Source organism: Polyodon spathula, chromosome 35 (assembly GCF_017654505.1).
Source record: "Polyodon spathula isolate WHYD16114869_AA chromosome 35, ASM1765450v1, whole genome shotgun sequence".
NCBI lineage: Eukaryota > Metazoa > Chordata > Actinopteri > Acipenseriformes > Polyodontidae > Polyodon > Polyodon spathula.
In genome coordinates, this window is record NC_054568.1 from 5,823,676 (window position 1) to 5,847,419 (window position 23,744).

Here is a 23,744-nt window from a genome sequence, read left to right on the forward strand (position 1 = left end):
GATGTGCAGGACTTTGAGAAACGGCAGTCAGAGAGGGTGGACTCACGTGGGAAAAAGAAAGATGCATTTCCGAGTTGGTATGAACTGGAGGACACGTACCCAGGCTTCCTTCCTCAAACCCCCCCCAGCTTCAGTTCCCTTTCTTTACTAACTGTGGGAAGAGAATTTCTGTCCCCCCCCCCCGTGGTCCGTGATTCAGAGGCGTATTCTCAGGATCTCTGCAAAGAAAAAATGCAAAATCATACATAATCTTGAGATTACAATTAAGTTTTTGTAAGGAACTTTATTATCATTTTTTTTTGTTTAATTAAACACTTTAACAAGCTACTGCAAACCAGAGAGAGAGAGAGAGAGAGAGAGAGAATGAATGAATGCATGGAGTCCAGAATCTTTGCAGGCTTCATTACAATATCACTACTTATTATCATCGAATACTGCCTCTCGCGAAAAATACAAAAAAATAAAACTACACAACCATAAAGACCTGCATTTTGAATTGTACTGTCCTGAATTGTTGTACTGTACCATTACAGCAGTTTAAGAGATAAGACGCCCAAGGCGGGTTGGATTCTCTGGGCACAGGGGACCCAGTTGATTACCAGCTTAGGAGGACCCCGATCCCTAAAGCTGGGTCTAAGGAAAGACCTCAGCTGCAAAGCAGTTTGAGCTGCTGCAGAGTTTCTTGCGTGATCGCGTTTCTAACGCGCATTCGGTTCAACCAATCCGTCGCACGGAGCTGACAGCAGCACGTTTCCGATTGGTCCGTGTGCCGAGGATGTGTGGGGCGATGTCGCTGCTTGGCTGGAGTGTAGCACCGGCTTGCCGGGGTCAGTCTGTGCATGTGCGTGTGAGCAGGGATGAGAATAAGACTACAGAGCAGGGTCGCTCATTCCAGGATCATTCAGAGTCTCAAACTGCCATCAGTTTCAGATCTTTTCTGTTTTTCGCAAAATAAAAAAAATAATTAAAATTATGCAAGAGAAAAAAGAAATCTGCCTCCCAGAGTCCCGCCCACCCCTATTGTGACATCAACACTGGGCTGGGACCCGATTGGACGGTGGAGCGGCCCTTAGCCTGCCTCCTTCCTTGCTTCTTTTTCCCCTCCCGCGGTGCCCGGTTGGCTGGCTGGCTGCTCAGTAAGGAGGTCTGTGGTTGGCCGGCATGCTGCAGTGAGGTCACTGCTGCTTGGTTCTGCCCCACAAGCGTCCCGCGATGGAGCCCAGGGACAGGCCCTGCTGCTTCTGCTGGCTCAGCTCCGAAACTCTGCTCTGCTCCTCCTGTGCAGGGAGATGTGCCCCAGTTACACACGGGACAGGGGCAACACATTAACCACAGTGACAATAAACAGCCGCGGTGCCCATTGGAGCCTGTCAGCAGCAGCTGTGCTTCAGAACATTGCTGAGAGTGCAGATCTCACAGTCAAAGTCAAACACAACTGATTAAACACGGCGACATCAACTTCACTATGGGACTCCCTGTGCAGGTATCTCTGTGTCAGTGTCTCTCTGGGACTCCCTGTGCAGGTATCTCTGTGTCAGTGTCTCTATAGGACTCCCTGTGCAGGTATCTCTGTGTCGGTGTCTCTCTGGGACTCCCTGTGCAGGTATCTCTGTGTCAGTGTCTCTCTGGGACTCCCTGTGCAGGTATCTCTGTGTCAGTGTCTCTATGGGACTCCCTGTGCAGGTATCTCTGTGTCAGTGTCTCTCTGGGACTCCCTGTGCAGGTATCTCTGTGTCAGTGTCTCTCTGGGACTCCCTGTGCAGGTATCTCTGTGTCAGTGTCTCTCTGGGACTCCCTGTGCAGGTATCTCTGTGTCAGTGTCTCTATAGGACTCCCTGTGCAGGTATCTCTGTTTCAGTGTCTCTCTGGGACTCCCTGTGCAGGTATCTCTGTGTCAGTGTCTCTCTGGGACTCCCTGTGTATCTCTGTGTCAGTGTCTCTATAGGAGTCCCTGTGCAGGTGTATCTCTGTGTCGGTGTCTCTCTGAGACTCCCTGTGCAGGTATCTCTGTGTCGGTGTCTCTCTGGGACTCCCTGTGCAGGTATCTCTGTGTCAGTGTCTCTCTGGGACTCCCTGTGCAGGTATCTCTGTGTCAGTGTCTCTGTAAGAGTCCCTGTGCAGGTGTATCTCTGTGTCGGTGTCTCTCTGAGACTCCCTGTGCAGGTATCTCTGTGTCGGTGTCTCTCTGGGACTCCCTGTGCAGGTATCTCTGTTTCAGTGTCTCTCTGGGACTGCCTGTGCAGAGTCTCTCTCTCTCTCTCTCTCTCTCAATTGGGCGAGCTGGGCCTGTCTGCGTTTGAAAGCCTCGATGGGATCGTCTTCCAGGGCGTAGTTCTCCAGCACCGAGCGCACATCATCCACCCCACTGAGAGCGATCGCTGAGACGGGGAGGGGGAGAGAGGGCAGTTAGGGAGAAACAAAAAGAAAAGAGAAAAGACGGAAAGAAGGAGTCGCCTGCCTCCGTGATACTCACTCTTGAGAAAGGCTGCCAGGTCATACAGAGTCCTGTCCTCAGAGCTGCCATCCCATTTCTGCAGTGCCAGCCCGTTGAAGGGCTGCAGACTGAACGCCTGCTTCTTACAGTCCACCACGACCACCTTCGAGGAGTCCCTGTTCAGACAGGACACGTCCTGCCGGGGAGACAACACACACACCGCTCTATACTGTACAGCTATGGCCAAAAGTTTTGCATCACCTAGAATTTTAGGACCAAGACATAATAAAAAAATGTAAAAAATATATATAAACTATATAAACATGATTTAGATATCTTATTTAACATCAGGTAAATAAAAAAAAAAACTACTAAATTATATTGCTCATACAAACACAAACATGGCCCAACACTGTGCACTGCTTGGAAGCATCTCCCTCTCCCTCTCCCTCTCCCTCTCTCAGCCCTTGATAATATCTGGCAGTGTGTGGCAGATGGCCCGGGACGCTGAAAGGTTTGGGAAGGTCAGTCCCCCCCCCGTTCCCCAAGGTGTATCGACAAGCGTGCGCGAGAGCGTGGGAACCAGCGACATCGCGACACTCCGAGAATCGAAATAAAAAGCGGACATCTGCCCGCTCTTCATCAGAGGCACTGAATCATTTCAAACACTCCCCAGAGAACGAGGAGATGAGAGCCACAGCTTTATTTACACTTAGATTTACACCCCCCCGCGTGCCGCGTGCCTGCATGCGTGTGTTGGTGTGTTGGTTGTGTGTGTGTGTGCACGCATGTGTCTCATCTCTTAGGGTTCAGGTTCCATCTCTTGTAGTCTCCGATCGGCCAGCTGTCTATTTGTCAGATTTGCTTCAATTAAGTTAGGATTTGCACCCGTTTTTTTTTATTGTATTTTTATATAAAGTCAATAAATACATGAATGTATAAATGAAGAACTGAATGAATGAATAAATCAATGAATAGCCCCTGCATGTAGAATCTCAAGTAGTTATGGAAGACACACACCTAAGCCTGTTGCCTATGCAGTGAGGCTAGACAAGCTCACAGTAAAACTGGAATGGGCAAACCTGCCATGCAACAGCAGTCTTATTCCCATCCCTGTAACACCTTGTTTCAAAGCTTCTTTAAAGAGTTTCACCAGCACTGATAGAGTAACGTTTCACGAAGCCGAAGAGCTTGTATGCTGCTGGACTCAGGTTTGATTAACTCCTCAGAAATTGAACGCACTTTGAGAAAAGAAAGCAAGAAAGAAAAAGGATAAGCTGTCTAATGAAACCGTGCCAAGTACACAGACATGACCCCCACTCCCTTGCTTTGCAATTCAATTGGGGAGGGGGAGGGGGCTGTGAAAGAAATAGAGCCCCCCCTCCAACCCCAAACGCAGTTAGAGCACACTGGACGTGAACCTTTTTTTAAACCATCGTAATCCAGCATGGACAGAAGGGTGAGCCCAGGGGACTGTCCATTTCAGCAGGACAGGCATCACACAGCCCCTCTCCCCCTCCCTCCCTCCCTCCCTCTCATATTGATCAGGCATCCTGCTGCTTGCTCAGCGGCAGATGGAAGGTGAGGGAGGGGGAGAGAGAGAGAGAGAAGGGGACCAGAAGGGACAATAACAGCACTTGCAGTATTGTAATGCTACGGTCAAAAAAAAAAAAAAAAAAAGAAGAAAAACAAAACAAAAGAGTTAGCAAAAGAAATAAAGAAATTACAAGGCAGAAGGTCAACAGCACAGCAGAAGGAAATGAGAAAGAGAGCGAGGACAGAGAGAGGCAGGGGGTATAGGAAAGGAGTTGCTTACAAGATGAGATCAATCTAAAGTTAACACCTGGAATGGGTGAAAACGACACGCATTCCCATCGCTGCTGTAACATGGACTACACCTAGAAACATACAAATAAACTCGATGCCTGTGTAAAGATCGAGGACGGTTAGCTGGCTTGAAATCAGTTGATAGGACAGCACTATATCATCTATTTAAATCCTCTATACCCGACCTGACCCCCACAGTGAAACAAAAGCAGGGTGGGCGCGCACCTTGACGTGATGCCCATCCATGTACCGTGTCGCGTCTCGGAACAGCCTGTACATGACAAAGCCGTGTGGGTCGATGCTGTCGATCAGAGGAAAAGCTGTCTGCAAGAAAAATAAATAAATAATAATAGTTAACGGCCGAGTTGAGATGGTCTCCTGTCGCTTGTACAAAAACATTGGAAAGATTTTACAATCTGAAAACAAACTAAACAAGACAGATACAATAGCACACAGCGGGTTACAAAAAGACTTCATTTTCTTTATTAGTAATTTTAATATTGCAACCGGATATGATAAGATTGAAAAAAGAAAAATAAATAAATTTACCAGCTGGAGGGCCAGCGAGTGTCAAGACAAGCCAGAAGAGTCTTTTGAGAGAGACTGTGTGTGACTCAACAAGCAGCAGTTCGCCTCTGGCCATTATTGATGGCTTCAGTGAATACCCCCTCAATTAAGAGCTCCACTGCTGTGCTATAATGGGGGGTTTCTATAGACACTGCCACAGGTGCCACAGTCCTGGCGGCTGGAGAGAGCAGAGCCATTGTCCGAGTGCAGTGGGGAGCGTCCCTCTTCCCCGAGATAAACAGAGGCACCAGCCGCGATTCAGCCAGACCCTCTCCCAGCTCGCACGCCTCTGTGCGTTTTGAGCACGAAGGCGATTTACTTTGTGTTTGTTTTGCACAGCGATCTGCACGGCTGGGAAAACGCTCCACGACCTTCAGAGAAAAGCACAACTAAGCACAGCAGATTGTGCTGAACTGCGTTTAAACTTGAAAAACGCTTATTATTGACTGAAGACTTGAAGTTAAAAAAGTAAAGACTTACAGTAGAAGTTTATCTAAAATAACTATTTCAAATTTCTTTTTGTGTTGCGAGTTCTACAGCTATGAGCAAAAGTTTCAGCTACGTGAACAAAATTTAGGTGTTTTATTTAACATTGTGTGATCAAAGAAACTTCAAAATGAATTGTACACTGCTTTGCAGTCTGTTCATACACTTGGTGACAAAATGTGACATTTAGAAATCTAACAAATTCTTATGGCTTGGGGTAGACTTTGAGAGATATCATTTTGTAGTTTCTTTGATTACGTGGTTAAATGAAAGATCTAAATTGTGTCTCAACCCTAAAATTCTAGGTGACGCAAAACTTTTGGCCGCAGCTGTAGAGTTGCAGCTTTCACTATAAAAGTGAGGCTCTTGGTCCAAGTTCTGAACCTGATTTATTTACAGAGCACAGCGCGAGTTAAGTGGGTATATCTGCATCAGGGACTCGCGTCTGAGCAAAGTTGTGCTGGAGCTGCTTTTGTGTAAGGTTTACGAGCTCTGTGATTCTTTATGTCTGTCAGCACGTGGCAGAGAGAGCTGCATTGAGATGCAAATGAGAAGCACACTTCCACACACACAAGATCTTCCCAGAGCCAAGCAGAGCAGCAGAAAAGCAGCGTGCATCACTGTAAAATCAACACGTGGCTCCTGCAGCAGTTCTGAGAGCAGAGGGGGGTGTTTAGAGATGAATGCTTGAGTCCATTAATATGCATGCTTGGATCGTGCCTTTAAAAGCTTTTAAAACAGGTTGTGGATCGAGGTTTGAACTTAACACAAACCTATTTTATTTATTTATTTTTAAATGTAGTAACATTAAGGATGTCAATAAACCTCTAAATGATTATCTATTGACACCCAAGTGATCAGTAAATCTCTTCTGGTGGAAAACCACAGCGTTAACATTCATGGCTGTGTAGATCATTAAAATACACCCTGCCTTTATGAAAGGGCGGGGGGGGCATGGAAGGAAATAAGACTCCCGTTGCACAGCGGTTTGATCCTTTCCTGTTTTAACTAGGAGCTCAACAAGACCCAAGCCTGAGCTTGTTACCTACACACACTGTGGCTTGTCAAGCTGATAGTAAAACGTGGACTGGGTGACTATTTCCTTCCCTGGGAAAGGTGAAAATATTCCAGTGCATTGGCTGGTCTGGTTAAACTGATGAAAGCTGCGGGCAGCAGATTTGGTGCAAGTGAACAGCCAGGGGGCACACTCCCTCCCTCCCTCCCCATGCCAGTCTCAGCTGTGAAGATGACGATCTCATACAGAGGAGCCAGCTGCTGAAATAAATACTCGATGCCTGGCCTCTTCTTGAAGCGGCAGGGAAACAATAGAGAACAGATTCCAGTGTTACAGTCGTTCAACATTACTACCAATTACAACTAGCCATGAAGCACTGGCCTCGTGAAACAACGTCAAGATTCTTTGTGTATTCAACAGCACGGAAACAATTCAGCACAAGGAACGTACCTGCTTGGACTTTGTAACAGTCAGTGCAAATGTTGACGTTACTCCATCCATTCACAGGAAGTGAAGGTTTTACACTGAAGTCCAGAGTTTTAAAAAACAACAACTCCTTTTCAAACATGTGGCTTTTGCGTCTTCGCCACAGCGTTGTTCTGCTTAGCACTTAGTGTTTATATTCCTCACAAGATTCGCTTTCTAAATTTCAATGTCACCCAAGTTTTGGCTTCCTTCTTTTAGCACTTAAAACGGATACATTTATTTTAGTTTGTCGAGTGCTGTCATTACAGGGGAACTCTGAGCAGGGATCTGTTCACTAAAAACAAGGCAGCAATTTCAAAACAACATGTTTCCTGTAGCACGCTGCCGTTAGAAGCGTTGCAGAAGTATTAAATTAGGGTCGTTAAGCTCAATATGCTTCTATGCTTTTTTAACAAAAAGCCAAGCTTGCTCCAGCTGGTAGCTAAAGTATAGTGCTTTTTGTTTCCATGTACCTGAAAAGGTAATATGCTCTTTGAATATTTATTTCCGTGTCATGGACTACACTGACCCAACCCCTATTAAAATCGACTTTTTTTTTTTTTGGCAAGTATATTTTCGGCGTGCAATTCAACATGTTAACCTAACATTATTCATCAGGTTTCATTCGACTTTAAAATGAAGCAAAATCAGTTCATTCCGAAAAGGGTGATTCAAAAGCCACACGGCTGTGCATTGAAAAAAAAAAAAAAAAACAAAGCAAACAAGGAGATAAACCGGTTCAATTCTCCCAGACACTGTGTCTTCAATCTCAGAGGAAATCAAAGCTGTGCAGGCTGAGGGGTGGAGAGGGAGTGTCAGGTTACCTGTCACACACCTGTTACAGATAGGACACACCTGGGCAGGTGTCAGAGGACAGGGAGACAGGTGGTGCAGTCTGGAGGTCCAGAATGCAGACGGCAGGCTGGACAGCAGTGTGTGTGTGTGTTTTTTCTCTCTCTCTCTCTCTCTCTCTCTCTCTCTCTCTCTCTCTCTCTCTCTCTCTCTCTCTCTCTCTCTCTCTCTCTCTCTCTCTCTCTCTCTCTCTGGACTCACTGACCACTCGGGGTGCAGCAGCACGTCTGTCAGCTCCAGCACCAGGGTGTATGGCTGCTGGTAGTACGGCTCCTTGAGCACGTCCGGGAGGAGCTTGGGGCTTGTAGGCTCAATAATCATCTGCACACAAAAAAAAAAAAAAAAAAAAATTGAGCCCACCTCAGGAACGGCTCCCATCGCATAGCGGTTTGATCCATTCCTGGTTCTACTAGTTTAATAAGACACACCTGAGCTTGTTATCTATACACCAGCTCTTAGTAAAACCTGGGATGGGTGGAACTGCCCTGCAATAGGAGTCTTATTGCCATCCCTGCAATATCACTTCCTGGATAGCGCCATCAACAGAGAGAGCTCCACTGGCTCTCCTGGCAGGACGCTGTTCTGTGTGAAATGCGATAGATAGATTATATATGAATAAATCCCTCTCTCTTTCCGCCCAGCTAGAGGAACATCGTGGAGTCACTCACCTGCCTGTAGTCTTTAAAAGACTCATACGTTCTCCAGAGTTGCTGCAGCACTGAAGGGTCTGTGGGGAGAAAACACAAAATCAGAAAAACACGACTGACCTGCGCCAGCTCACAGCCGCTTCGTTCACGTTCCAGATCGCTGGGACAGGAGACTCGCTCTGCACGGATTGTAACAAAGAAAGAGTCTCGATACAGCTGGTCCACAAAGAGCCATTTAGATCAATTAGGGTTCAGTTTGTAGCAAAAGATGATTTAGTTTTGATTCTTTGGGTACAGGACACGTTTAAACTCCCACCGCATTACAGTTTGATCCGTTTCTGGTTTTACTCCCGAGTTTTATAAGACACACCATAGCTTGCTACTGTACCTAGACACACTGGGGCTAATCAAGCTCGTAGTAAAACCTGGAATGGATTAGACTTGCAGCCTCCAGGCTGGTGGTTAACAAGGCAGCATTGATATTTGTACAGGAATGGATCCAAAAATTATTCCCTCTCTCTTTTTTTATAAAAATCGCTGCAGTAGTGTGGATATAGCATTTCACTGTGAAGCAATGTCTGAATAGGATTTGATTGAGAATCGTACGCTGCACTTAACACAATGTAAACACTAGGGCTCTGTGGAGATTGTATTTCTCGTGTACTGAATCAAGTTAAAACAATGTCATCTAGCTATCCCACCTCATCAGGAGAGCAAAAACAAAAATCGGGTTCGAGAGAAATGAAGAAAAAACTAAAAATGGGGGGGGGGGGGGGGGGGGGGGGGGCAGTACGGGACGGAAGATTTTGGAAACTTGCAGCACAAACCTCTTGTGTTGTCAAATGAAAATGAGAGAATGGAGTTTCTTTTCTTGCTTTTGTGTGACTCATTAGTCGTTAACAAACTCAACACACTAACCAAAACTGATTCAGTTATTAACCCTCTTCCACTGCCCTTCTGCGACAACAGAAACGAAGTTAAACACACATTCTGAAATCGCTGCACAGACAAAGGGGTGGGACTGCATTGTCTTTGAAGAGACACACACACACTCAAAGAAAGAAGCAGAGAATTGACTAATAATGACATTTGGCACACAGAGCCAGCATATGCCTTCCTCAGTCAGGATGAATAGCTCCTTTGTGCCCACCCCCCCCCCCCCCCCCCCCCCCACTCCCCCCACTCCCCTCCCCCCAGGGGGAGGGGGAAAACTGTTTTAAGCGGGATAGAGGGGGGGGACTCCCCCCCTCCTCCCTTTTCATTCGCTGTATCGATTGCCCTGCTTAAATAAACATCTTTTCACAAGGCTGACAAACTGGCCACAGTGGAACCAGCCTCCACCTCCATTGAACTAGGACAGGGAACTCTGGAGACAACAGGTAATGTAGCACAGAGAGGGAGGGGGAGAGGGGGAGGGAGAGAAAGAGGCAGGAAGGAGTGGGAGAGAGAGGGAGGAAAGGAGAGGGAGAGATGTTTAAACATCTACTGCATGCTTTTTTTTTACTAAACTTTGAGAAAGACGAGAGAGAGAGAGAGAGAGAGAGAGAGAGAGAGAGAGAGAGAGAGAGAGAGATAGGGGGGAGCCTTTAAATAATAATAATAAAATACTAATGGTCACTTTGGGGGGAATAAAGAAAGGTGTCTGCATGCTTTTTCTTTATTTCCCAGTCATGCATTACTCCTCTCCCTCACAGGACAGCTTTCATTCAGCACCCTAAACACAGACACGCAAATTTTTTGCAGCTGTACACATTTGATGCAGCTAGCAGCACTGATAACAATGACAAAAAACTCATTAAAAAGCACAGCCACTAAAACCGTGTGAACGGACCCCTACACCTGCTCCCCCCCCATACCCCATCCAATCAATCTGGAATACCGTTAGTTATTTAGCAAGTGTGACCTGCCCCCTCCAGCTCATCTCTTCCCTTAGGGACCCCGCGCTGATGAATACGGTTTTACTTTCCCATGTAATGTGCAGAAATCCTCCGGCTGGTTAGGGAGCTCCAAGGAAAACACCTGCTCTGCTCCTGCGTGGTGACAGAGACTTGCACTGCTCTCCCCCTCCCACGAGGATTGGTCGTTTTACCCCGGCCCCTAAGGTCACCATTAGACTTCATTACAGCATTAAACGGTAACAGTGTACCAGTGCAGGACAGCTCAGCTCCACAAAGCAGAGTCATGAGGTCAGAGGAGAGAGAAGGAGGAGACGGAGGGCAGATATAAGGGATGCTAGTTTTTTGCAATAATAATAATAAATACCAAATTAAAATCTAAGGTGGGCTGAGGAGGTTTTGGCTTGTAAACTTGAAGCAGGTGTTTTGAAAAGGGGGAACAAAACCAGTTAACTAGAACTGCAACAGTCTGTTCAGCAGCACGTCAACACAGAGCAGATAAAGCAGCAGATCTGGAACCAGTCGGCATGCTTTCCAACAACACACAGAATTGCATTTCTCCTGTATTACTGCGAATGAATTAATAAATAAAACAAGGAGCCCCTCTGCGTTTCAGCAGGACAGAGCTCACTTTGCCATTCACCGGAAACCCGGACTGTAGCAGCAATAGATATTACATTAATCACAAAATTAACTAACTTACCTTGATCAAACTCATCTGGGATCTGCAGGGGGAGAGAGAGAGAGAGGAGAGAGAGAGAGAGAGAGAGAGAGAGGAGAGAGAGAGAGAGAGAGCAAGAGAGAGAGAGGAGAGAGAAAGAGAGGGAAGAGAGAGAGAGAGAGAGAGAGAGAGAGGAGGAGAGAAGAGAGAGAGAGAGGAGAGAGAGAGAGAGCGAGAGAGGGAGAAAGAGAGAGAGAGAGAGAGAGAGAGAGAGAGAGAGAGAGAGAGAGAGAGAGAGAGGAGAGAGAGAGAGAGAGAGAGAGAGAGAGAGAGAGAGAGAGAGAGGGAGAGAGAGGAGAGGGAGAGAGAGAGAGGGGAGGGAGAGGGAGAGAGAGAGAGAGAGAGAGAGAGAGAGAGAGAGAGAGAGAGAGAGAGAGAGCGAGGAGAGAGGGAGAGAGAGACAGAGAGGAGGGAGAGCGAGAGCGAGGAGAGGGAGAGGAGAGAGAGAGCGAGAGAGGGAGAGAGAGTCAGTCTGGTGGTTGAAGGTGAGACAGTGATTATTATTTTCATGTCATATTATGTTTTTTGTAATATCTCCCACAAGCTGCGCTCGCTCTCTCAACAGCCCAGCGCAATGCCGCTCCAATTACAAAGTCAGATTAATCTCCAAGCAGATGAATATTAAGATGCATGTGCCCTTTCAGCACGTCCCCACACACAGCTGGGGGTGTCAGGACAGGATCCCCAAACATGCTGCAGCCTGAGCGTGGGAACCTTCCTAAAACCAGGGGAAGCGAAAAACGAGCAAGCTGCTCTCAGTCTCATTCCCATAGCTCTTCTCCTTTCCCCCCTCATTACCTTTTTATATGACGTTGAGAGAGGTTCCTCAGTTCAAGATTGCTGTCCTTTCCTAGAAAACTCTATAAACAGCAGGCAGGAGGAGGGATAGTGCATGGTGCATTCTGCCCCAATACACAACACAATACAGACAGTCACGTTCAACCTGGTCTCACTACTCCCTCCAGTGGCCACAGTGACACATGACAGATTTCCCAGACACCTCAATTACTTCAATAAACGTTCATGCATCATTTATTCCTATAATGTTTTTATTCTTGGTTTATTTTTCAAATATATATATATATATATATATATATATTATATATATATATATATATATTATATATATATATATATAAAGACAATATATAATTATTTAATGTTATTACATAATTATCCTATTATTATCCTATGTATTATTAGATAATATAATAATAAATTGAAGAAGGATATCAAAGGTATTTAGTATTACAAATGTATTATATTAAAAAATATTTTATCAAAGTTATTCAAAAATAGTTTCAACACGATAAGTCTTTTCATCCTAAACTGTACTCCTTATCCCCTCTTGTGGCGAAACAGACGCATTACACTGCAGATATCGATTGCATAGGCAGCACCTCATTCAGCGCTTCAGAACTCTTTCTTCAGGCTCAAGTTTTGTGCTGGAACCACTACGCCCTCTTGTGGACAAAGAGGAGCATTACATCATATAAAAGAATGACCCGGAGCAATCGAAGCGCCTGTTCTCAATATGGCGTACACTACAGTTGCCCGGCAATCTTTCTTCCTAGTGCATCACTTGTCTATGGATCAATTTCCAAAGCAGACTCAATACACCCCCTGCTGGTAGAAAATGCCCGTTACATTAAAAAACACACATTCCTTCCTTCCCCCATTATAAACAGCTGCGAGATCCAAAGCAGGCTAAATACACCCTCTGGTGGACAAAGAGGGACACGTCAATAACTGATTGGTATTCAAGCAAACGACAGCAGCGCTGCGTGTATATAAATAATAATAATAAATAAAATATATAACACATTATTTTTACTTAAGCAAATTATAGAATACCTAGGGTTGGAAATAAGACTCCTGTTGCACAGCGGTTTGATCCACTCCTGGTTTCACTAAGAGTTTAATAAGACACACATCTGAGTTGTTACCTAGACACACTGGGGGCTGATCAAGCTGCTAGTAAAACCTGGACTGGGTGACAGTCTTATTTCCATACCTGTTATATGAAATGCAAAAGACATCCCTCCTTCCTCTCTCTCTCTCTCTACCCCTGGACTCCGCTCCAGACACACTGGTGCCCTCTGATGTTACGATATGCTGCGTATCACGATATGACATCCAGCGCCAAAACGCAGGGTATTTCTAGATACAAATAAAATAGAATCTCTAAAGCCATGCAACTGTCCGGATCTACAGGCGAGGGTCGCTGGCGTCCATCAGGCTGAGTCACCTTTCACAGTGAAAGGAGTGTAGAAGCAGCTGCCTGGGGGTTTGTGTGGGTCACTGTTCTCCTCCACAGAGTCTTAGAAAAGCAGCGATCGTCACAAACCCAAGTAAGCCAGCCTGAGCAAGAAGAACTCAATCTGGATACTGTGCTGTGCACACTTCACCTCCCCTCTGCGAGCCCCGGGGGCACCTGAGGATTCGGGGTGCTGGATCCACAACCCAGACAAGAGATTAGAGGCAAAAAACGACAGGAACCAAAGAGAATAACGAAGAGAAAGAAAAGCAAAACGTGTTCTTTAGCAGTGCAACTAACTTTCTGACTCGCAGCAAAACAACATTTTGTTAGGAGAGACCAAGCCAGCCAACAACCCCAAGAAAAGGTTCCCAGAGAAGAGCAGCGACTGCCTTCACACCCAGTCGGGATCCACGCAGCGAAAGGGAAGGATGAAAAATCACCTCGGTGAAGCCACAAAGCCCCTTGGGAGTTCCGACGCAGAACCCGGGTTCAAGAAGACATCAGCTTTTCCATTTGCCAGCCCATAAACAAATACTCCAAAATCGCAGCAACGCAAGGTGTTGCAGCAGACCGACAGAACCGCAGAGTGTCGTAATCCCACAGACTCCAGACAGGACATCAAGGCTCTGAAGCAGTTTTGTAGAATCCCAATGCAAGGCGTTCCAAGCGGTTTTGTAGAATCCCAAAGTAAAAAGACCAAAATAATTTTCCAATAACAGCGGGGTCTCGTGAGAGGAAGAGCTGCACCGATCCCAGAGTGAAAGCAGGGTGGCAGCCCGGAACGGGACTGTACGATCCGTAAGGGTGAAAGAGAGGCTCCGGAGTGGTTCTGTAGGATCCGGACGAGCGCTGGGCTCAGCAGGTTCCAAAAGGGAGCGTGGTAACCGATTCCCAGTGGCTCCGAAGGTCCCAAGCCCAAGTGTGTGCGTGGGGGCGGACCTTGCTCTCTCTCTGCCTGTTTGTAATCCATTCAAACCAGTCTGGGGTCTTTCTCTCCTCCCCTCTCTCTTGCTCCCTGCATGGGCTCAGGGAGGTTAGGGTCCTGCTGGCGCTGGCTTCTGTGTGAGGCGTTAAACTACCTTGTAAACATCAACACCTCTTACCTGTGCAGCGCCTGCAGCGCCCCCTCCCCCCTTCACCCGCCTTCACCTGCCTTCACCTCTCACCCCTGTCTCCTGGATCCAGGTATCTGTTCTGATACAGCTCTGAACTGGATCTCAAGCCCGCTTGCATTTGGACAATCTCAGGTTCTGGTCAACATGTCACTGCTGTAGCTGCTATCTGTTTCAGGGCTCAGTGGTGATACATCTACATATACATATATCAATTTCTTTATACTGGAGCGCTGTTATGAATGAGGTGGGGAGGTAGGGCAGGGAGTCGCTGGCTAGCTAAACTCCACTACAGCCGTGATCACACTGAGGATGCAGAGAGCCAAGTGCAACTGGACTGTCACAAGAGAGAACGGCTCTTATATACAGAGTCGTGTGCCTGAGTCCTTGAGCCAATCGAAGCAGCACTCAGACACTCTGTAACTCACCCTGCCCCCTTTCTGCCCACCCTGCAGGATCTGAGTTTTTATGACCGCCAGTAAAACGTTTCTTTGATCACCGAGACCTCCCTGTAGAGTCTTCATACTTCAAGGAATATGAGATTTAAATAATATATTTCTTTTTGTAATACACATCAATGTTTTGGGTTTTTTTTCCTCTTCAATCTATTAACATACAACTAAGGCTAAAAGTTTTGCATCACCTAGAATTTTAGGTTTTTGGAGACAGAACTATTTGAACGTAATTTAGATCTTTTATGTAACATCATTGAAATCAAAAGAAACTACAAAATGATATTCACAATAAAAGTCTACCAGAAACCATAATAGCAGCACAGTATTTCATGTTAGATTTGGAAATGTCACATTTTTCAATGTGTCAGTTTTTCTTTAAGTAGATGAGGAAAGTGCAAAGCGGCATGCAGTTCAATACGTTAATGTAACATTATTCAGCAGCTTTCATTACTTCATGAAGCTAAGGATTAACCCTATCCTTTCAGTACCTTAACTTAAATAATCTTTTATGGCAGCCAGTCAGAGTGCCCTTTGACCCTAGAGACTCTCCAGAGAGAGAAAGGGGGGCTATTCAGAGAGGAAGTGTGATCAGAGGTGACAGCGTCAGGAGATCACACTGCACTCAAACCAGCAGCTCTCAAAGCCAGGTTCAACCAGGTAAACAAACATGAAATAAAAGCAGAAGACCCCACTGTAACAAATCGCAGACAGGACAGAGTAGAAGCACCAGGGCGCGAAAGCGGTCGCTAAAACGAAACTCCGAGCGGTCCTGGGTTCCCAGGAGACACAGACTTGGTCCAGCGGGCGACCTCCCATCCCACGACCGAGCCAGCTTCCTCTTCTACACCAGCTCGAGAGCGGACGACAGACAGATACTGGACTCTGCCGGACAAGCCCTGCAGGTGTCCAGTCTCCTTTTAACTTCAACTTTCCAGTTCCAGAGTCCTGGGTTCCTACAGCTCAGAGACAGAAAGGTGCTGGCAGATCAAAGCTGATTGAACCACCCCCAGTAAAACATTATGAGCAGGACGTGGGGGGTACTGCGGGCACACTCCGAAAACCATGGGAGCAGCTCTCACCTCAGCAGGGAGCCGAGAGGAGGAGGAGGTGGTTCAGGCACACTTCTTCCTGAAAAATCAGGAGGCATGAGAACTGATCCCAGCTATTCTAACACTGCAGGACAATGAGATCACACAGGTTTAGGACCGCAGTGAAGGGAAGTGTGGCTTCAGGCTTTGATGTGACACAGCGGCAGGGTTCACACGGGAATACAGGCACACACCAGCTATGCAACATCCAGACCAGATCTGTACCTCGTGTCAATGTGTTCAATCCGCCGTCCGTAACTGCTGCACGCTCACTCGTGCTAAATTTACAAATATTAAAAAGAAACTCTTTTTTTTTTTTTTTAATTTATTCAGGGAGGATGTTGAACAAGACTTCCTAGTCAGGCGTTTATTCAGCTTCTTTTAGTGTTTGAGTTGACATGTTCTATTGTTTATCGGTCCGCTTTTTAAAAACGGATTTAGATGCATGAACATTTAAAAACTTAGCCATAGGAATATGAGACGAAAACATAACCAAAGACGTTGCAACTGGAAAACGCACGCAAGCCCTAATAAGATATGAACAGTCAGTAACTCCAGCGCACCTAATTTCCCTAACTTTTCCCTAAAATTTTGCCTCGAGTGTCTTCTACATTTAAAAGGGGTATGTCTGGAATGTTATCTTGGGCTGGGCTGGGCTTATAAACAAACTTTCAACCATTACAAACTGCTCGAATCCTTGACATCAAAATGTAAAGTATCTTAAAATAAAACCCGTGAACACAGACACACTTGACAAGGCCTCGAGGAATGTGTTTCCGACAGCTGCTAACAAACTGCTCTGCGATCCCGGACAGATAGCAGCAGAGTCCCGAGAGCAGTCAGGAAGTGTGCCCTTTGTTGCTATCGAACCGTCCTGAGAAGAGATCGCACCTCGAGTCCATGTATCCACTGCGGGATAACGAGATCACACAGGTGGGGGGGTTGCAGCCAAGGGAAGCGTGGCTTCAGGCTTTGATGTGACACAGTGCCGGGGTTCACACGGGACTCCAGGCACACTCCAGACAAACAGCAGTGCTGTCACCTCCCATTTCAACAGTTCCTAAAGACAAGAAGAAAAAAAAAATACCTTGTTTCCTTGTTCGTCTACTGAAGGGCTGCCTATAAAAAAAAAAAAAAAGACAAAAACAGAATATCATTAAAATGTGCAAAACCAGCAAGGCGAGTTTCTTTTAGTGTTTCTAGCAACATGACTGATATCGTCATGCGCACAGCTGGAAGCAAGACCCCAAAATCTTTTTTTGAAGGGTGTGCAACTCATATTACCCACCGCCTGGGACAATAAGATTTGTGTGAGGGACAACAAGTTTTATCGTTACACTTATAAATGCGTAACTGAACCTCAAAGCAAAGATACACGTGCAGAGTAAGCAAATACACATATCCTTGCAGTTCAAAAACCAGTAACAGGCGTTTTTAAATGAAATGCAACAATACTATTGCCCTGCCACTGTCTGCAGTAAAGTTTGACCGCCAGCTCTAGGAAACAAATACATTTAAAAATGACAACAACTTTATCTGCAAAGGTTTAGCAATGTATTATTTTTGAATAATAGGTGGCTGGCAATAGGTTTGTAAAAGCTAGATTGACTTCATTATTTTGAACTTTGTAATAATCCATAACATTACTTTATTGGATTTCCTGAAGCAAAAATGATTATTAAAACCAAGCAGATTTTTCTAGCATTCTGTTCCTTGCCCGAGAACTTTAAAAAAAAAAAAATAAATTGTACGCCCCTGTCGTTCCCATCTCTGTCGTGTCGGGGCGGTGTGCGTTCTTACCGAATATGTAGACCATGCCGACAGCAGTGCCCACCCCCAGCACTCCTGCCAGCCTGAGCACCATCTTCTTGGCGTAGGCTGTGTTCTCGTTCTGTTTCTTTTGGTCGCCCCCTCCTTGCTGATGTCTCTGCTCCGAATCCTGGGGCTCCCCTGTCCCGTCCGAGTCAGAAGGAGGCTTCCCCTGAGGACACACAAAGAGGACGCAATTTCAATTCGGGGTGGAAACCTGAGGGAACGTGACGCCACTGTGTCTTTTGGAACTTGGTTTTCAGGAGGATTCATGTTCCCTTAGCTTAACTGCACGGATGGAACAGGGACAGAAGCAAGCCATAATATTTGACAGTTAGGACTCTCTCGCACTTGGAAACAGTCGCTCTGTGCTCAAGAAACATATTGCACATATTTTTCAGTGGAAGTCAAATCGAACGTAAAGCTTCTACCAAACGAATATGGTTTTTTTTTATGGAACGTAAGTCCTTTGGGATGTACCTCCATTTATTCTAGGACAAGGTGTCTAGTCACAGGTGGATCAGGTCCAAAGTATCCTGCGAACTAGTCGTGTCACACAATCCACTTGGAGATAAACATTAAATTGTCAAACTGCACACTAGTCCGGGAGCATCATTATTGTCCCTTACCTAGTTTTACTATACGCGCCCCCACTAATAAAGGTCGGACACACATAGTGTGCGTCCAGTGCATGCAGTCGTTCCATTGGATACGTATCGCGCCCAATACGTTCAGCAAGCCTAACCTTCGAACGTACTACGGGTTTTTTTCTTTTACTCAGTAAACGACCACCTGTTAAACCAATATCTTGAGTTTCACTTTGAATCTCTGTGCCTTTTATGGTTCAGATGTGATGTGTTGAGCAAGAAGTGTGTCTCTGCTCCGAATCCTGGGGCTCCCCTGTCCCGTCCGAGTCAGAAGGAGGCTTCCCCTGAGGACACACAAAGAGGACGCAATTTCAATTCGGGGTGGAAACCTGAGGGAACGTGACGCCACTGTGTCTTTTGGAACTTGGTTTTCAGGAGGATTCATGTTCCCTTAGCTTAACTGCACGGATGGAACAGGGACAGAAGCAAGCCATAATATTTGACAGTTAGGACTCTCTCGCACTTGGAAACAGTCGCTCTGTGCTCAAGAAACATATTGCACATATTGCACGCAACCAAATGAATTAAAAAAATAAACGGTTAGGCAAGTGATAGGCAAGTCCCATGCTCTTGCAAAACTACTGCAGGGCGCGATGACCCTCTCATATTGTTCAGTTCCTCTGTACAATACAGTCTGCTTTCATAATGTAAAACAGTGCATTGGTTAAATGTATGTGCTAGCGCGATGCTAATACGTTTACTTCAACGTGTTTACGCACGACTGTCGACTCAGCAACTCTCATTTCAATGCATATATCTGTTAAATAAAAAATAAAAGATAACACAATAAAAAAAATAACACGCCTTAATATAAATAAATAAATATATAAAATATAATACGATCCGGGTTGTCGCTTTGTTAAAAATAATAATTACCGACTACGATACGAACACTCTACTGTCACTGACAATACAAAATCATTACTTGACATAAAATCTCATTCATTACATTTGAACATTGACCGGTCTGTGCAGCTACCCGCTAAGCAGGGTATTATGTCTGAGGTCGCTAAAAACAGAGAGGACACGAGTCAGTAGTTTTGCACATTGCTATATGTTATATTGTGCAATAACAGGGGCGGTGTGCGCTTCTTCTATTCTGTTAATAGTGCACACACTGACAGCTCGGTGCTGACCTCGCTTCCCTGCTTCAGCAATAAGCGTTCTTGAAGGGCAGGCTGCGCCAAGCCGCTGCCGGACTTCTCCGAGGAAAGAGCCCGAATCCAGGCCGATGCCCCGGCGCCCGGACCCGTCCCGGAGCCGGTTCCGATCCGGAGAAAGCCACGACTCGCTCCGGCACACATGAACAACACCGACACCGCCGCCATCTTCACTGAGGGTGAGCCCGGCGCACTGCACTGGAAAAAGGGCAAAGCGCGGCGATTGGACGGCGGTGACGGCAAAAGCGACCAATCACATGCCAGAAATGTGGATGGGCAGGCCAAAGATTCTTTGACTTTAAGCGAATCAGCGAATCCATGGAGGGCAAAGGGGAGGGGCCGTCGAGTGCGCTTTACCTTCTTGTGAAGCTCGAGTCGGCCATGTTGTTTGAAGGCAAATGCCCCAAAGAGGTCAATTGTATTCGCAACGCGATTTAAGATCTTTGTTAAACGCTTCAGGTATCGCCAGCCTTTGCTTATCAGATGTTTGGTGGAACTGAGGATAGTAAAGAAGTTGAAGTTTGGAAAATTCAAACAAATTAACAGGTGTGCCTTGCGTTGGTGTATGTAATGCAGTTTTCTTTGTATTAAGATATTTTGAAATACGTTTTATAATCCGATCTGGTGTGTTTTCAAAATAAGTTAGAATGCCTGTTTTTTTTCTTTTTTTTTTTTATCTTGCGTGTTATAAAGCACAAGAATATTGTACGTAGAACACTATGCACAGAATGTGTGTTTAATTGCATCATTCTTCTATATCTGATGCATACAGTAGATGAATAAATGCATTGTATTTTATGCATGGGTAATATAAATCTATAAAGCAATGCTAAACAAATGACCTTTAACGCATAACACGATAATAATAATAATAATAATAATAATAATAATAATAATAATAATAATAATAATACTTTTATGAATGATCTTTGATAACAATGATATATATATATATATGGTACTGGTATTGTTATATGTGATATCAGTACCAGTCAGTGTGTAACTGTATTGTAATCTGTTCCCATATTAACAGGCACACGCACGTCACGGACTCGAATACTAACGCGCGTTTATAACGCTGCAGACACGCTTCCCATCCCGGTGTGATCATACTTGTAGACACGTTGACACGAGGTGCGATCTCTTCTCAGGACTGTTCAATAGCAGAAGTGTGGCTTGTTGTATAACTGGAGTCCCGTGTGAACCCCGGAACTGTGTCACATCAAAGCCCGAAGCCACGCTTCCCTTGGCGCTAGGTGCGCTGGAGCTACCGACTGCGTTCATCTCTTATTAGGGCTTGTGTGCGTTTTCTGGTCGTGACAACTTCGGTTGTACTTTCGTCTGGTATTCCTAAGGCTACGTTTTTAATTTTTCAGAATTCTTTAAGCCTGTCTGCATGCCTTTTAAACCCGGAATAATTCTGCTTGCTCTTCTTTGCACTTACACGGTACTGCCCTAAATGCATCAAATTGGGGTGCAGCTCCCCCTCTTCCTGTAGACCTCCAGCTAAGGTGTCTGTTTTCCCAGCACAGGGGAAGAGAAGTGTGCCTTAGCCAGAGTGAGAAGAGCAGGACCAGGAATAGGACTCAATCCCACGGGAAAGCCACCGGGATCAAAGGGGACTACAACAGGCTGTCAAAAAAAACAAAAAAAACAACTCCTTTAATTTCTGTGGGAAAGCATTGGGTAACGAAAGGCCAGCGCATCGTATAAAGTCACCTGCTTCTTGAACGGTTTCTCTCAAGGGGGTGTGAAGCGTGCCAGGATATAACAAGACCGTGCTTGGAGATCTTTATACTCGCTGCTGAGCAAGACTGGCTTCTGCAGGTCTCACTAGTGATTCTGTAAAGCTTGGGTTTTTAGGTAGGCTGGAATGCACTAGGTTTGTATTCCATTTTTACGATCTCAAAAATAAAAACAGCACTTTGTTTTCTGATGCATCCTCGCTTTTTAAAAGATGAAGGTTCTCGAAACATCACGGTCTTTGTGTCCTAAAGCTGCAACGATCAAATGCATTTCTGGGCTTTGTCTGGGAGAGTGTGGACAGCCTTTATTCTGTGAATGCAGACCATTTTATTTATTCAACTATGCACCTCACAGATTGTTGACGAGTGCTACATCTTTGTGCGATTAACAAACAGCAAAGAAGCAAGAAAAAGCCAACCGTATAACCTCCTTTAAGAACAGCCGAGCACTACTAGGAGTGAGATTGAGAAGGAGGTTCTATATTCTACTCTGCCGGTAATGCCATGTCATTCTAGGGAGGTTTAAATTCAAAACCCGTATAGAACGATCAGAGAAACAAAACCACATTTCTTCATTTTTTACATTAACAAGGTTTTATTGAAGCCTGTAATTTAAATGGCAAAAAAACAACACTAGACAAAAATCACAGTAATGCTGCACTGAAATGCAGGGCGGGTTGTCAAACCACTACCTAAACACTTTTCAAAACAGAAAAATAATATCCCTCCTTTCTAACAATCATAAATTCGTGAGTGTTTTTTTTCTTTTTTTTTTTGACCGTGGTACTGCAAAAAAAAATAAAGCTACCGAAGCAGAAAAGCATGACTTCGGTTTTTGTTGTCTTGTTTCAGCAGAAGCTGCTTCCTGGAGAGCCAGTGCGTGGAGCGGAGGCGAGGGAGCCAGGCAGGTCACACTTCCAGCTTGCCCAGGAATCGGAGATTCAGGATTTTCAACAGCTCATCCAGCTCCATCCTCACGATACCATCCTCCCCGTCAATGCTCAACAGGATGCCAGTGGCTTCACGATCCTCTCCCAAAATAACCTTCACCTGGGGGACAGGAAAAACGAACTCAATAAAAATCAGCTTCCAAAGATGCGGCAGTCTATTGCAAAGGTCTAAAATCAGAGCTGTGTAGCCTCAGACTTTGAAAAAGACTGCAAGGGAGTCTTGGGTAGAAACAGATACAGTGAAATGCAGCACATCAAGACTTCTCTTGCAGAGCAGTTTAATCAATTTGGTTTTACTACAAGCTTGATTAGCTGCAGAGTACAGGTAACAAGCTCAGGTGTGTCTTTGTGGCTTAGAACTTGGTTTCAGGAGACATTGTTTCACGCCAGGGTCTGATACAGCAAAGTTGCCTCAAACCAGGTCTCTTGGAACCAGGTTTCAAGCCACTGCTCCTGAAAAAGTGACTTCGTGTTCCCTCAGCTTTAGGATGCACAGTGAAAACAGGAATGGATCAAACTGCTATGCAACGGGAGTCTGATTTCCATCCCAGACAGTCATTTCTATTGCATCCTAGTTCATAGTACTGTTATTTGCACTTACTGTAAACTACACAGTATTTAAATATTAATCTTGCAACCCTGTATTGCCCTGTGCACCTGTAAATCGCCTTGGATAAAGGCGTCTGTCATAAATAACAGCATCATCATACCTTGTCGTTTTTGGTTGGCGTTAGCGGTTCGAGATGTTCGCTGGAGATGCTGACGACTTTGTCAGAGCCCTGTAGAAACACAGAGCACATGCCACCCTGCACAAAAGAAAACAGAAACAGGATAAGAATACCTCATCTCCACACGCCCGATACACCCACATGCAGAGACGGCAAGGAGGCTCCCACTGCAAAGCAGTTTGATCCATTCCTGGTTTTGCTACAGTTTTAGTAAGTCACACCTGAGCTTGTTCCATACAGCTGAAGACAAAGAGTTTTGCGTCGGCTGGAATTTTAGGACATTTTTTCTAATTTGTCAGTTTTTCATTAAGTATATGGAAAACTACAAAGCGTTGTGTAATTCACTATGTTAACGTAACATTATTCAGCAGGTTTCATTCGACGTTATGAAAGAAAATGAGTTTATTCTACAGGGGGGATGCAAATTTTTGTAGCTGTGCACACTGTGGCTAATCAATCTTGAATCAAAACTCGGCATGCGTGAAACTACAAAGCAGTAGTCTTGATTCCCATCCCTGTACAGTCAAAAGACGTCTTAAATACTACAGGAATCTTCGATACAGTAAAATGCAACCAAGTTCAAATTACAACAGCATGTAAAGGTATACTGACCGAGACACTGCGTATAACCCCAGTTTTTCCCACCACCTGGCTGTCCGGGAAGGTGTCTCGAACCAGCACCAGGATATCCGTGGTCACCCAGTCACAGGAGCTCTGGTCGATGCTGGAGCCGGGGGTGTGAGGGTTGTACCCACCAGGAGAGGGCGCTCCGGGGGTCATCGGGCTGTAACCCACAGGGCTGGGACTGGGGCTGGCCTGTGGAGAGGGAGCGGGGCAACAATGGGTCGGTAACTTTTTTTTTTTTTTAATGCATTTAAAAG

General features: G+C 45.5%; 2 protein-coding genes across 2 annotated transcripts; both read right to left on the reverse strand.

The window, feature by feature from the left end:
- Window positions 1-6: 6 nt before the first annotated feature.
- Window positions 7-18,119, reverse strand: LOC121303780 (mitochondrial import inner membrane translocase subunit TIM50-like). The gene is made up of 12 exons (XM_041234558.1): window positions 18,114-18,119; window positions 17,625-17,805; window positions 16,912-16,943; window positions 10,892-10,913; window positions 8,315-8,373; window positions 7,844-7,967; window positions 7,226-7,236; window positions 6,521-6,628; window positions 4,487-4,585; window positions 2,474-2,630; window positions 2,275-2,378; window positions 7-1,280 (listed from the first exon to the last, which is right to left on the reverse strand). Exons 1-12 carry the CDS (start codon window positions 18,117-18,119, stop codon window positions 1,176-1,178), a joined length of 1,008 nt encoding a protein of 335 aa, XP_041090492.1. The 3' UTR covers window positions 7-1,175.
- Window positions 18,120-21,760: 3,641 nt separating this feature from the next.
- LOC121303723 (transcription elongation factor SPT5-like) lies at window positions 21,761-23,713 on the reverse strand. The gene is made up of 3 exons (XM_041234502.1): window positions 23,476-23,713; window positions 22,846-22,941; window positions 21,761-22,235 (listed from the first exon to the last, which is right to left on the reverse strand). The coding sequence occupies exons 1-3, from the start codon at window positions 23,641-23,643 to the stop codon at window positions 22,095-22,097; spliced, it is 405 nt and encodes a 134-aa protein (XP_041090436.1). The 5' UTR covers window positions 23,644-23,713; the 3' UTR covers window positions 21,761-22,094.
- Between the last annotated feature and the right edge of the window lie 31 nt (window positions 23,714-23,744).